The following is a 13,582-nucleotide window of genomic DNA, read 5'->3' on the forward strand; positions in this document are numbered from 1 at the left end:
AACGCACAAAATGATTACTTCCATTTTCTTATGTTGCTTATACTTTCTATTTCCAAGTACTTCATAATTATCAGAGAGCTGGACGGCCCGGATAACTCTTAGCCGAGCTGATCGGCCACTACCAGGCGGTAACCACCTGGCCGGATGCGACGGCCATTTATTTAATTCTTATTAACGTTGTTTGTTTTCACGTCTTCAACTGTCGTTCCTGGCTGGTAAAAGTTGACTGGACTGCACAGGTGACTGCTCTCTGCTTCTTTGCTAGCTTTTCCTTCCTTCGCCTTTGACCCTCACACAGCCAAGGATACCAAAGGTACTATTTTGACTCCAACCATATTCACTCCCACTCTTACATCGTCCATCTCGTTATCGACATGCTTGCGCCCCCGGCCTCTTCAAGATAGACTTGTCATGTTCGGATCGACTTCATTGTCTGCGTACCATGCCTCCCGCCATCAAACGCAAGACGTTCTCGGCCAAATTTTGGAAAATATTTGATGATCTGGATGACTCTGGATTATTGGAGGAGACTGACGAGGAGAGGAGAGAGTATGATGAGGCAGTAAGAAATGAGATTGGTTGGAAAATACAACCAATATCCAAGTCCGAGGTGCCCACTAGAGTTGACCACGCCACCGATGCTTTAATGGACGACAACCATTTTATTGAATACGATACGTGCTCAATTCCGGTACCTTCTACAGACGCATCAATCAATGTTGCACCGGCCGCGCGCGCTTTCCCTTTCACCGAGTCTCAGCCGCCCCCCTCGTTCCATCCGTCACTGATGGGGAAGATGTCTACTCCTCGAGCCCATAGACGAATACGCCAAGAATCTATAGAAAGCGTGTCAGATGAGATCTGTCAGTCTGAGCAAGATCAATCCTCCAAATGTCCCGTCATCTGTGCTGAAGAAGGTGGCATCGGTCACCTGTCATCCAGTGAAGGACCTCCAAAATCAAAGAATGAAGCCCGAATGGACTTTGAGCTGCCTAATCATAATGATTTCCGTAATAATTCCGCTCCATTGGCTCCTATTATAACTTCTGTTCCGGTAACCACTTCATCAACAACTCCTCTGCCTTCATTTCGCCAATCTCAATTTGGGGAAGTATCGACTCCTCATGCCGCGAATGTGACCTTTCCTAACGTTCCAACGCCGAATTTTGATGAATATACGCCTGCAGGCCCCTCAACAAGGCCGGTAGCAATCAACAATTGCAAGCATACTCCAAAGACGGCATCCCCACGACGACGTGCTCATACTATCGACACACCTGAATACATACCTTCACCTGTTGACACGCCGGATACTTCGCGTCCTGTAATAGGTGCATTTGGACGAAGTCCTCGCGATGATCCAGCCACACCAGGTCCATTAAAATTACTGCCCTTGAAGGGTGAAACAAACAAGAGATTTCAAAACGTCAGCAAACATTTTCAGGTCTTTGTGGCGAAGAAAGACAATGGTCCTGTAGGCGGAAAGAAAGGAGGAAAAGAGAAGGGAAAAAAAAAACAGCCCATGGCAAAGAGTAAGTCGCTTTCCGGCCTCGGTCTCGGGGGAGGTGTTCTCCGAGGGCTGCGCATTTGTCTTCCTCCAGGGGACAAACCGATGTCTATCCAACAAGAGGCGTGGGACCACGTAAGTCTGAACTCAACCGCTTCCGGTCAGATCTGATGTCTGTATCAGATTATAGAGCTCGGCGGTACCGTCGTCCTCTACCCTGATAAAGCAACTACACATGTCATTTACGACAGCGATAACAGAACGAAAGCCAAACTTGCCAAACTTCTTCGTCTTCAATCCCTGGACGAACTGCCGGTAGGGACGGAATGCGTAATATGGGAATGGATATCTGAAAGTAAACTCAATGTCAGTGTCGCTCTCTCACTTACAGTGTACTCTATAGTATTGAAACAAGTTTAATTTCCTTCTAGGGTGTCTTACTACCAGTTGAAAATTTCCGCAGCTTCCGCGTAGATTCATTATTCTCTAGGGTGATGTCTACTGGTAGCCTCGATCAACGTAACCCCAGATTGGCTGGTATGGCCAATCAAAGACTAACCCGGTAGGTTATTCTTTCTCGTCTCTCGTCTTAATTACTTGAAACTAATATATTCGTCTTACAAGGCGCGCAGTGGAATCGGAAACCGAGTCTGAAGAGTCACTGCCGAAGAAAATTCGACTTCAAGCCAGTGTTGCTCGATTTTACAGCAATAATCCTCTACGCAGTGCTGCTGTTCTACCTACAGCAGGACCTTCAATACTCAGAGATTCTGTTCCTCATCATGCCGTCGAAACTGAGCATACTGCTTCCAAAGGCTCAGGATGGAAAAAGGGCGAGGAAGATCAGAGAGATGCTTTAGACGAGATGATTGAAGGGGTAAAGGATGGAAGCCTGCCTGAAGATGAGGTCGGTATAGAATTTTCCCATCACTGTTACTAGTAATTTCTAAAGCCATAGATAGTTACTGGACGATGATCAGACCGCTGATCCACCAAGCGATGATCGTGCTATGGAGAACGAAGCCAACTCAACTGCAAGATTCAGTAAGGGCGGACAAGAGAAGAGTAGAAAGAGCGAGAAGGGGCCCAACGAATGGTTAGCCGAGAAATTCGACCAATTACATGACTTGTACGAGGGTCAGGTGGGGAAGAATCCGCATTCAATTAGACAGTACCGCAATGGTGAGCCAACCGAGTTCCTTGTCGGACAATCAACTAACACTCGATGCTCCCAAGCTGCTGCTGCTATGAGACGTGAGAAACATACTCACTTGAAATCCTTTATTGTCGCTTATTCACTTTAGGCACCACGTTTCCTATCACGAGCGGCGCGCAAGCACGTGAAATCAACGGCATTGGCGAAGCTCTAGCTGAAAGGGTGTGTTGGTTGTCATATATTCATAGGCTGCTCAGGACTGACAGAGGTTGTGGGTCAGATCAATGAGTTCATATCTGGAGTACCTGGTCGCACCTTCTATGAAGATAATGAGCATGCTCGATGTGTGGCCTTATTCAAAGATATATACGGCGTCGGTAAGCTGTGCCGCTTTTGGTGTGATATACTTATTAACTCCTTACAGGTCGACAATACGCTAATGAACTCTATCGGATGGGCGCTCGCACCATAACTGATCTTCGCACCGGTCGTTTTCCCCTTTCAACCGGCCAACAGATAGGTCTCGCCCTATATGAAGATCTCAGATCCCGAATACCTCGTGAAGAGTGTAAGCAAATCTATGAGCTCATAAAATTGGAAGCCAAGACTGTGGACGAGAAGTTGTGGGTGGAGATTATGGGCAGTTATAGGCGAGGATCAGAAACAAGCGGCGATGTCGATATCCTTATCACAAGGGACGACGCTGATGGTAAGTCTCACAAGGGAGCAATCAAGAAATTAGTGGACAAGTTGAAGGCCAAGGGAGTAATCACTCACGAGGTGCGTTCAATATTTGTGCTTCAATCAGTGAAGAAAGACCCTTATATCTTGTTGTACAAACAGCTGAGTGCGCCTCATGATTGGAATGCATTGGAGGCGAAGTGGATGGGGGTAGGAAGGGTAGGGCAGAGCGCCATGTATAGACGTATCGGTAAGTTGTTTGTCTGTCAGTATGTTGGCTGGTGGTTAAAATTTATTACAGATATACTATGTGTGCCATATGAGTCTTGGGGAGCCTCTTTGATTTATTTCACTGGTAAGAACTTGGTCACAAGAGACGGCAGAACTAATCATTCGCTCGTTATCTAGGTAATGAACTTGTGAGACCTGCGAGTACAATCACGAGTCAAACTGACCAGTTCTCAGTTCAATCGTTCGCTGCGATTATATGCAAGGAGATTGGGGTATAACCTAAATCAGCGAGGTCTATATCGTAATGTGGTCAGAGCTAGAGATGGAACTAAAGTATTGGAAGGTAAGAGTTTAGGACCTGCTGTTTACTAGTTGATGTGCTAAAGAGTGTATCACCGCCAGGTGACCGCGTAGCATCAAGGACAGAAGAAGGGATCTTCCAGGAGCTGGGGTTGAGATGGAGGTGCGTGGTTGTCGACTACGTTTGAAGGCTCGTGGGCTAATGAAGCGTGAAGGCATCCTCATCATCGTAGACCTTAATTGTTGTGAAATATTTATGTTGTAATCATGACATTGAATCAATTCAGCATCCTATTGTTGAATATGGCTATATGCGATTCATGCATCGATGTTAACTTCTTGACTTCTGATACTATACAACATTTAAGGCTCCTTCAGCTCTCCCCTGGCCCAAGCGCTGCTAATCTCTTCGCCAGAAATTTGCCTGATGTCTCCTGGTGTGGCGGTCTCGCCTTTGACTGCAGAGGCGACTACGTCAATGACCGTGCCAATAACAGTCTTCTCCTGGTGGTAGTGCCTGACTTCTTCAATGGAGACCTCAAGCACAGCCACACGAGGGTCGTTGGCAGAACCATCGTGGACTCCATCGCCCTTGTCGGCAAACCACGCCTTGACAGTAGGGTTGTACAGCCTTTGAATGACCTCTGGGGAGTCATTTCTCCTGAAGGGACAGTCAGTAACAGGCCAGTCTAAGTAGCTAGGCGAAGGACTTACTTGGCCTTACCGGCGATAGAAGCCCAACCCTTGTTATAAGCCATAGCGTCGACACTGATGTTAACATGGAAGCTACAATCAAGCATTAATCGATGCGTGATTCTTGATCAAACTGAATTGAACTTGATTAAACTTACTCGTTGTCAACTTCCTGTTCCTTGTAGCTCTCTCGGTCATAAATGAAGAAGAACTTCCAGTCCTTGGTGATCTCAGCTATAGCCATTACACGTCCATGCAAACGGCCATTAGGGGCATGGGTAACAAGCATGACAGTCTTTTGGGTAGAAAGGAGAGACCTCAGGTCTGTAAGCTTTTGTGTGAGGGAAAGGCTAGAGGCGGATGCGGCAGAGTATTGGTCAGACATAGTGGATGTGGTGAGTTTGTTGTTGCTGCTGTTGTGGCGAAACTACAGGTATAAAATTTGTATATGTTGTGGAGACGTAAAAGAGTGCATCATCTACTCTCCTTATGTTATTATATATACACATCTACTAGGTTAGAGTTGCTCTGAGAGTACGGATTCGTTATGTCACAATTCGCAAACATCATCGTCAGTCGACCCATGACAAGCTTGTTCCAGATGATGTCTTTTTCTCTGTCGTTAGGTGACTGACTGTGGTTTCTCTGTTGGGAAACGGGTGGAGAGTTGGAGAGAGGAGAATGGAGGCGAGCATCACTTGACGTCATTTACATGGTAATTAACGGCCGTCGGATTTAATAACGGCATTCGCCGGGTCGGGCATGAATGCGGAGATGTGAATAATGTCCGACACCTGGAAGATGTTTTCGAGCTTTCAGGAACATGGAAGCGTTCCTCCACACAGCTTGAGATGCTATACAAAACTATTGCCAACCTATTACTCAGTACAGCACCAAACCCTGGCTTGAATAAACCTCAAAACTAGGGACCTAGGAGACCCAACGGAATGCTTCTTCCTCCGCAGCTGCCTCCACCCTCTTTACCAAGAGCGAAACTCTACCGTCTCTTTCTTCAGCATCTCCGTTTCCTCCCTGATCCGCAAGTATGGACCACGAGCGTTCCAAGATTCCGCAAGCTACTAGAGACACCGGGCCCTTCACCCTCTGGATCAAATCCTTCTGATAATGATGAGAGCCACAAAGTGGTTGAGATAAGAGAGTGGAGACGAGAGAAAGCATTGAAGAAGGCGCACAAGGTACGATGGATTGTGCTGCATTTGCCAGGGCTAACACCTGGTTACGTGCTGCAGGAGCTCAACAAACTACGCGCGGCTGTTGCTTGTCACCCTCATGCTCTCGCTAGACTGTTAGAAGAGAGCTACGGACAACGTGGCAGCCTACGATGGCAACGTCTTCAGGTTGGTTTCTTTGACATACGATCATCTCAGTCGATTCATCCCCCACTTTCAATAGGAAATATCTGCTCCTTATGGTTCCATCTTGTCACAAACCTCGCTCCCCCCTCCCCTCATGCCCCTAAGGCCTCCACCACCCCCACCGGACGATTCACAACCTCGGGCACGTAAGCGAATGCCTACGTGCAGGTTACGCAAGCAAGCCCAGCGGCTAGTGCAGAGGGATTGGAAGGGTGTCCAGCCTCCACTTTATCTTCCCACCTCGTCAGAATTAAAGGATAATGATGTTGATAAAAAGGGAAGGACGATGGTGGATAACCTTAGGATCTTTGCTGGCCTTTCAGAAGAACCTACAAGTCCCTTGACTTCCGCTGCAGCGCTGGACCTATCCCCATTGCCATCAAACCTGTCGCGCATCTTCCCAACCAACCCTCGAAAAACTCGTTCTCTACCCCTACCGCCATACCCACCACCAAGGCCAAAACATACTCGTTCAAATCCGCACACCTGGAGTTTACCTCGGAAATTGTGCAGTAGATTGGTGCGAAGAATATATAAGCGCCTTTGGGACAAGCTTATTTGGGTTCGCCCTGTGAAGGGAGACAAGTGGAAAAAGTGCGGATACAGAGAACTTCAAAATTGGGAGCAGGGGCTCATCAAAGAGTCTTTGGTGGAGACGGACCCGGCTAGCAATAAAGGTAAGAAGAGCAAGAAGGAAAAAGCGATAGAACGTACACCAAAGAATATCGATTCATCTAAGTGGAGCTGCGCCACACCCGAGGATAGACAATGGCTGTTATTTGGCAAAATGCAAACCTCATGAGCCTGTTTTAACGCTGATATTATGCATTCAAATTACTATGACTTGATCTTGCTACTTCTGCTTCTTCTCTGTTACACATTGTTCATAAAGCTTACTGAGCAGCCTTGAGACGACTTTCGGCCTCCTCGTAGTTGATAACATTCCAGATGGCATTGAGATAGTCGGGCTTGACGTTCTTGTACTGGAGATAGAAACTGTGGTTTCGTTAGTGAAAAAATTTGACGTTTTGGTCAACAGCGTTACTTACGCGTGCTCCCAGATGTCAATGCCGATGATGGGAACGTGAGCTGCAAGTAATCTTCAGTGACTCAACCAAAAAATCATTTTGAATGTTATACTCACACAAGAGTGGGTCCTGGTTGGGAGTAGTGACAATCTCGAGCTTCTTGGTGGCCTTGTTATAGCCAAGCCAGCCCCAGCCAGAGCCTTGGATGGCAGCAGTCTTGGCATTCATCTCCTTCTTGAGGTTCTCGAAGCCGCCAAAGTCAGCCTGGACCTGGTCGTAGAAGACACCAGAGGTGGGAACCTTGACTTGAGCAGAGCCGGTGGGAGCAAGGTTCTTCCAGAAGAGCTGCAAATCATGTTAGAGGGCGCCCATATGTCTGCCTCTGTGAATTTGTTATTGATACTTACAGAGTGGTTACTAACATTCAAAATACAATTAGCATCCATCTCGGCCAATGAAATTTCGCACAACTCACATGTGACCACCACCGTTGAACTTGAGGGCAGGCTGAAGGGCAATAGCAGCCTTGAAGTCGCCAGCAGCAGAGGCCTTCTGGAGAGACTCCTCAGCGGCGTTGAGACCGTTGACGTAAGTCTGGTGGTGCTTGGTGTGGTGGAGATTCATAATCTCAGCTGAGATGGAAGGCTCCAATGCCTACGTCCGAGTGTATTAGCTGGATCTTCATTGCATGGTAGAGATTTTACAAACATCATAGGCGTAAGGGAGAGGAGGGAGGGTGTGCTTGGCTCTAATGGTGGACATGGTCGCAAGAGAAGTGCGGAGAGTAGCTCGCGGAAGAGCGGTTCGAGTGATAGCAGTGATCATTTTGGAAATGGGATCTGTGAAAGTGTATGTGAAATATTTTAGGGGATGTGCCGGTGTATGGGATACTGTGGACTTTGCGGTTGAGGCAATAAAAGCAGAAGACGATATGGTTCTCAAACGGGGATGCGGGTCTGAGGCTTTTATTACAAAAGCAACCACTCCACCAGCAGCCAGCAAAATCATTCTGCGTCATCATTCCCATCGTCACCCCGCCTATCCCCGAACCAATGCCGAGTTCCAGGGGGCTTCAGCCCTTACACGCGAAAATCATCAGCAATAACAAACGATTATTGTTTATTTACCTATTATTGAACCTATTACCGACAAGTACCCTCAAGCTAGCCCGCCATGTCTTATTTTATGACCCAGTAAGTCTCACCAGCCCCGTAATCGACCCACTGGCTAACGCGCATAGTCTTCACTCTGGCTGGCATGTCGACCAAGCCATCCTCGTCGAAGAAGATCGTGTCGTCTGTATCCGTTTCGGCCATGACCATGATGAAGAATGTATGGCTATGGACGAGACACTCTATGGAGTCTCTGAAAAGGTCCAAAATTTTGCCGTTCTCTATTTGGGTCAGTATCTCTCTTTAATCTTGTACCTTCGCGAAGACCTAATGATCTGTAGTCGACATCACGGAAGTTCCTGATTTCAACAAGATGTACGAATTGTACGATAATTGTACACTCATGTTCTTCTACCGGTAGGTCTATCACAGAGCAATAGATCTATCATTATAAATGATAACATTATTATAGAAATAAACATATCATGATCGACTTGGGAACGGGTAACAACAATAAGATGTGAGTGCGGGTATGCTTCATTCAAATCATTTACTGATGGCGATATTCTTTACAGCAACTGGGCTATAACGGACAAACAAGAAGTAGGCAGGCCATCAGATCAAATCATATTTTTTTTCCAGAAAAGCTCACATGGATTTAGCTCATTGATATTATCGAGACTGTCTACCGGGGGGCGTCCAAAGGTCGAGGTCTCGTCGTTTCTCCAAAAGGTGGGCTACATTTTTAATTCCTTGCGACTTTTACCTGACATGCTTGCAGATTATTCTACCCGACACAAGTATTAATAATCACCCAATTCAAGTTGTACATCATATCTATAATATGCATTTATCATACGGCCATAGAAAAGAAAAGGGAATCGCAACAAGCGCAACGAGCGGAAATCTATTCAGCCTAGGAGAACAAGATGACCAACGTACTTTCATTAGTCCACCGAAAAAGATTCATGTCAGGAAACACAGAGCTATAGGCCAGTTCTGGCATACCAGCGAGGTCCATAGTTTGATGATTTTGGACAAGACGAAAAGGACAATCTTGCATGGTTGGTTGTAACCAAAAACATTTACCGTGACACCTACGTAACAACGGGAGATGAAGGTCCGCTTTGTGTCGATTATGACAGCCTACCCCCATCTCAGCCAGAAATGAAACATCGCTATTACCTCGCGAAAAACGGACGAAAGTCAAATTGCACTCATCCATAGCCTGATATCTGTCCGAAGAAGACGACTGTCACGTGAATGGAGCTATATGCCACAGGATTCAAAACAAGCATGGATGTTTATATTTGGATCTATCTATATACAATAAACGAGAGAGGATTACTAACAATTTACAGCGTGGGAGGCGGCACATCTGTTTGCGCATGTGGAACTTCTCCTTCATCTCTTCCCATCCTCCTCGTTTGTCTGACCTTTCCAGTCGTCCTTTCCCTTTCCCTCTCCTCGTCCCCGTCAGATTTCCCATGTCCTCCGCCAAACCAGCTAGACGAAAACTTGGAAGTCTTCGGTTTCGGCATGAAGTCGGTCGTATTCGGCATGAGAAGAATATGATATGAACGCGTAGCTGTGGGAGAGGTGAGGAGCCAGTCCTCGAGAAGGGCCAAGTTGCGGAGATTGGACTTGAACAGGTTATCGAGAAAGTCACCGATCAGAGGTACAATACCAACGACACAGTCGATTAATACGTTGAAAAGCTAGAATTTCATTTAGCCTGACATTTCTCCAGACAATATGTATTGATATTCAATGATCAACCTACCATGTACCCAAGAAGTGTTCGAGGGACACCAAAGATGAAGCACAACCACACTTGATAAAGCTGGAGGATCCCAGAAAGGATATCACCGTAAATTGGGACCAAGGATATAATATCGTCGAGACCGGCCTTTTCTTGAGTTAATTAGGCCCGAAAGTTTATATACGAGTGCACTTACTCGGAAAGGCAGTCCAAGATCAGCCAAAAGTGGGGCAGCATCTAGCCAAAAGGCCACCGTCCTGATGTGATTATACAACCTGCAGTTCGTGCTTTGTCAGTGTTGCTCACCGTCAAAATATGTGATAGTAGTAAGAATTAGTGAGAAATATCAAGACAATTCTAGAGCTTTGCTTTGGTTACATCTCCATACCAGTAAAGGTGATAGGTGATAGTAGGTTCACAGCACTTGAAAAAGCGCAGCAGGTTGTCCCACCAATTAAACAACAATGAAAAGATGTTCAAATAGAAACGGAAACTTACCGCTGTGCTTCTTTGTCATTCCTTGGACCACGAATCCCAAAGCCTGGGGGCTTGTAAGTAGCCTCAAAAGCACCAAATCTTAGGGGTTGCTTCTCTCGTTCAGCTCTGAATATGAATAGTGCAGGTCAAAAGTCAGGGCTATCCCGGAAGACGAGAAAAAGGAAGGGCGTACTGACGATCCCGAGCAGCATTAGGCCTATAGGAAGACAGGAAAGGCCAGATGGCTGATAATATGGAAGACATGTTGCGTCGTCTGCCTTTTATTTATACGTGGAATTGCACAGGCTTGGGCAAATGGCAGTACCCTTTTACGATTTATATAGAGCCAGCTGAGCGAAGAACGAAGAGCGAGCGCTGTCAACTGGGTAATAAAATGACGACATAGCCCACTGAATATTCAACCGAGGCATATTTAAGCATAATAATAATTGTAAAATCAGGAGGAGTTTCTAACCCGTGTCTCAAGGCTTGGCGACTGATTTTGGCACAAAAGTCCAACCAACTCTCACCAAAGGATGCAATATTTCACCAACTCTTGACGAGTAGAGACGGTGGGTAAAGGTGGTATATCTGGGAGAGGGAGATGGAATATATCTCTCTTTTTTTCTCTTTCCCCACTCAACAACGATTCATTCAACGATGAAGGAGAAGCAAGTTCCTGTCACAAGTAAGTCAGAGGGCAGGGAAGAAGCAGAACGGTCCTCCGCACTGGGGGTCGACGACGAGAAGAAACAAAGTTCCGACCACCAGCAATTCAGTGGCGAAAGTGGAAATGTTCAAACACTGCAAAAGAAAAAGTCGTTCTTTGGCAGTGTCAACTTGAAGAAGAAGGTGAAACGGTGAGCACTCTTCTGACTCATATAGGTTGGCTTGGTTGATCGATGATAACCCCAACTGATAGCTTCGCTTCACAAATTATGAAAGGTAAACCAGCTAGTCCAACTGCTTTTCCCACTCCACCTACAGAGTTGCACCCACCCCTTCCTTCACCTCAACCAAAGTCTCGGCGAATGCCGAGACCGTCGTTGAACAAAACCAGTCAGACTTTCCAGAACACCCTTCGGTGGGCCAACAAGTCCACGGCCAGTCAAGTATCCTTCCCCAAAAAGCCTCGAAAGACTGCGTCATGGCCTCCTCCTACGATGTCTTCCAATCACCTTCCTGTTATTAAGCAGAGCAATAACCTCCATCGACGCCCTTCCAGTGTGTACATCAAGAATCTCCGAAAGGCAATCAAGATGGACACTGGCCATATGCTCAATGTCCCTTCCTTGAGAGCAGCCGCTAATACCAGGCCCAATTCATACGGTACTCTTCAGCGACAACTAGCCAGATTGCAATTGTGCGACGAGGCGCTTACCAATAGAGTCCAACGACGTTCTCAGGACAAAATCCGTGGCAACAAAGACGAAGCCACCGTGCCAAAAAATACGATAATGCCCAGCTTTTCAAAGCAATATTCGTGTGTTTCGTTGGATCAAGAGAAAGATCAGAGTCTACCGGCTATCTCGCTCTTTTGTCCGGACGGGAACCCCTCGGGATTGTCAACACCCTCTCTGACGAATGAATCTTCGCAAACATCACTCTTTGAACTCAAACGGGTCTCTTCCCTTCCTACCGCAATCCAAGGCGAAAAGAGCAATAATAATGATGTGCTTGTCGAGATATCCACCCGGATTTTTAATCGGTCGCCAGACTCGTCAGTTTCCGATTTGCAGCAGCATCTCCAAGAGCCAAAGCACCACATCAAGAAACGGTCCGAAAAGCGAAAAGACACGGCTCGTGAAACTTCTGCAAGTCAGTCTGCCTGCGGTTACCAGTCCGAAAAGCCCAGACAGCATCACCCAAATACGGCTTACACCAAGCAGATTTCAAAAGATAAGTTGAATGTAGGCCCAGTATACCCCAACCAGAGACGACGACCAAGTGAAGTGGGGAGAGCTAAAACTCTTCGAGGACCTGTCACTACGCCGAACCAGATACCTGACTTTGAATCGATGCTCTCCATTTACGCTCATTTTTGAATTGCTTGATCATGGTGCAATGACAGGAATTGCAGATGCTCTTGAAAGTGAGTGCTCACACGCCCAGACTTTTGAAGATCCCAATCTCACATGTTGATTTCTGAAGAAATAACGCGATGAATAAGGATTAATGATCCAACTTGGTGGAGTCGGTATATATGAGATAATCGAACATGCTGGGCAGGGTTTTTGGAAATTTATTTTGTAGACCTAAAGGCGATCTGTAATATACAGAACCGCTCCATGACGAAAGCAGTTAGTTACATGTCACTCAAGATTTCAGATGAGCTCAAGATATATCGTGAAATTTGGAAAACATTGCTGGTTGCATAAAAAGCTGCTCAAAGAAGCTTGAGCTTGCCGGTAATGGTGTTGATGAGCTTGGCGGGACCGCTGAAATGACGATCAGACTCGGATTACGTGCAGGAAAGATTCTGACATACGGTCCAATGCCGACGATGGTTTTCGATCCGGGAGCAACTTGTGTTCGTCCGCTAAGCAAATCATCAGCGTCCTATAGGCCCGTGAATCAAGAAAAGGCGACGAACGCATCTCTAATAGTCCGAGCACAGAGATTGACGCTTCGAGCCTGGGCGGCGAGGGTCTCAATCTCTTCAGTATTGGCCCCGCGAAGCGCAATTTTCGGTTGTCTGGAAAGTCGGATCAGCCACATAAAGCTTGCGATGGCAGGCTATAGGCTCACCCTTGCATTTGCCATGCTTTGAAGAGCTGTAACAATAGTCAGCAGTTGTTAAACCGTAGCTATAGCTTCCCTTACCTTGGGGTTGGCCTCCTTGAGGGTCATCGCACACGCCAAAGTAGCATGACCAGCCTGCGCAGCAATCTTTCCCTTAGTCATCTTCAACTCATCATTCACGACCAACACCAACTTCATCTCTTCAAAGCTGCTATACTTGATGTTGGAAAGATCGGTTGCGAGTGCAGCGGCATTGTCAGAAGCATCAGACTCGGTGTCAGAGGCTGACTCGTAGTCATCTTGCTGTTGGAATTTTCTCGGGGATCTAGTGCCCTTGGGAGACTTGGGGGCGGCAACGGCTGAGGTAGAGCGAGAGAGGAGAGAATGGGCCTGGTAGCCCAAAGTGAAGGCAAGAATGGAAAATATGATAGATGGGAAGATCCCTGCTCATGCGTCAGTCATATCAGCTAGCGATTTCAAAGCCTGTCTCACCTTCCATTCTAATGGTGCTCATTTT

At 46.7% G+C, this 13,582-nt stretch overlaps 8 protein-coding genes across 8 annotated transcripts; 4 read left to right on the top strand and 4 right to left on the bottom strand.

The window, feature by feature from the left end:
• Positions 1–976: 976 nt before the first annotated feature.
• CNBH1480 (hypothetical protein) lies at positions 977–4,115 on the top strand (the record flags this gene model as incomplete). Its single annotated transcript, XM_768600.1, has 14 exons — positions 977–1,642; positions 1,691–1,873; positions 1,939–2,069; positions 2,132–2,414; positions 2,470–2,689; positions 2,744–2,761; positions 2,812–2,885; positions 2,944–3,040; positions 3,088–3,443; positions 3,507–3,594; positions 3,646–3,710; positions 3,810–3,918; positions 3,978–4,038; positions 4,091–4,115. 14 exons carry the CDS (start codon positions 977–979, stop codon positions 4,113–4,115), a joined length of 2,376 nt encoding a protein of 791 aa, XP_773693.1.
• Positions 4,116–4,238: 123 nt separating this feature from the next.
• Positions 4,239–4,953, bottom strand: CNBH1490 (hypothetical protein; the record flags this gene model as incomplete). The annotated part of the gene is made up of 3 exons (XM_768601.1): positions 4,239–4,536; positions 4,590–4,661; positions 4,727–4,953. 3 exons carry the CDS (start codon positions 4,951–4,953, stop codon positions 4,239–4,241), a joined length of 597 nt encoding a protein of 198 aa, XP_773694.1.
• Positions 4,954–5,515: 562 nt separating this feature from the next.
• On the top strand, positions 5,516–6,460 carry CNBH1500 (hypothetical protein; the record flags this gene model as incomplete). Its single annotated transcript, XM_768602.1, has 2 exons — positions 5,516–6,090; positions 6,301–6,460. 2 exons carry the CDS (start codon positions 5,516–5,518, stop codon positions 6,458–6,460), a joined length of 735 nt encoding a protein of 244 aa, XP_773695.1.
• Positions 6,461–6,837: 377 nt separating this feature from the next.
• On the bottom strand, positions 6,838–7,797 carry CNBH1510 (hypothetical protein; the record flags this gene model as incomplete). Its single annotated transcript, XM_768603.1, has 6 exons — positions 6,838–6,940; positions 6,994–7,033; positions 7,089–7,317; positions 7,380–7,389; positions 7,448–7,626; positions 7,681–7,797. The coding sequence occupies 6 exons, from the start codon at positions 7,795–7,797 to the stop codon at positions 6,838–6,840; spliced, it is 678 nt and encodes a 225-aa protein (XP_773696.1).
• Positions 7,798–8,145: 348 nt separating this feature from the next.
• On the top strand, positions 8,146–8,891 carry CNBH1520 (hypothetical protein; the record flags this gene model as incomplete). The annotated part of the gene is made up of 7 exons (XM_768604.1): positions 8,146–8,165; positions 8,213–8,373; positions 8,426–8,501; positions 8,557–8,604; positions 8,660–8,687; positions 8,747–8,816; positions 8,866–8,891. The coding sequence occupies 7 exons, from the start codon at positions 8,146–8,148 to the stop codon at positions 8,889–8,891; spliced, it is 429 nt and encodes a 142-aa protein (XP_773697.1).
• Positions 8,892–9,439: 548 nt separating this feature from the next.
• CNBH1530 (hypothetical protein) lies at positions 9,440–10,587 on the bottom strand (the record flags this gene model as incomplete). Its single annotated transcript, XM_768605.1, has 5 exons — positions 9,440–9,802; positions 9,868–9,993; positions 10,043–10,121; positions 10,345–10,447; positions 10,521–10,587. The coding sequence occupies 5 exons, from the start codon at positions 10,585–10,587 to the stop codon at positions 9,440–9,442; spliced, it is 738 nt and encodes a 245-aa protein (XP_773698.1).
• A 396-nt stretch (positions 10,588–10,983) lies between these two features.
• Positions 10,984–12,368, top strand: CNBH1540 (hypothetical protein; the record flags this gene model as incomplete). The annotated part of the gene is made up of 2 exons (XM_768606.1): positions 10,984–11,183; positions 11,246–12,368. The coding sequence occupies 2 exons, from the start codon at positions 10,984–10,986 to the stop codon at positions 12,366–12,368; spliced, it is 1,323 nt and encodes a 440-aa protein (XP_773699.1).
• Positions 12,369–12,709: 341 nt separating this feature from the next.
• CNBH1550 (hypothetical protein) lies at positions 12,710–13,579 on the bottom strand (the record flags this gene model as incomplete). The annotated part of the gene is made up of 6 exons (XM_768607.1): positions 12,710–12,761; positions 12,812–12,862; positions 12,917–13,018; positions 13,072–13,097; positions 13,147–13,508; positions 13,558–13,579. The coding sequence occupies 6 exons, from the start codon at positions 13,577–13,579 to the stop codon at positions 12,710–12,712; spliced, it is 615 nt and encodes a 204-aa protein (XP_773700.1).
• Positions 13,580–13,582: the final 3 nt, after the last annotated feature.

This window comes from Cryptococcus neoformans, chromosome 8 (genome assembly GCF_000149385.1).
Source record: "Cryptococcus neoformans var. neoformans B-3501A chromosome 8, whole genome shotgun sequence".
Classification (NCBI taxonomy): Eukaryota; Fungi; Basidiomycota; class Tremellomycetes; order Tremellales; family Cryptococcaceae; genus Cryptococcus; species Cryptococcus deneoformans.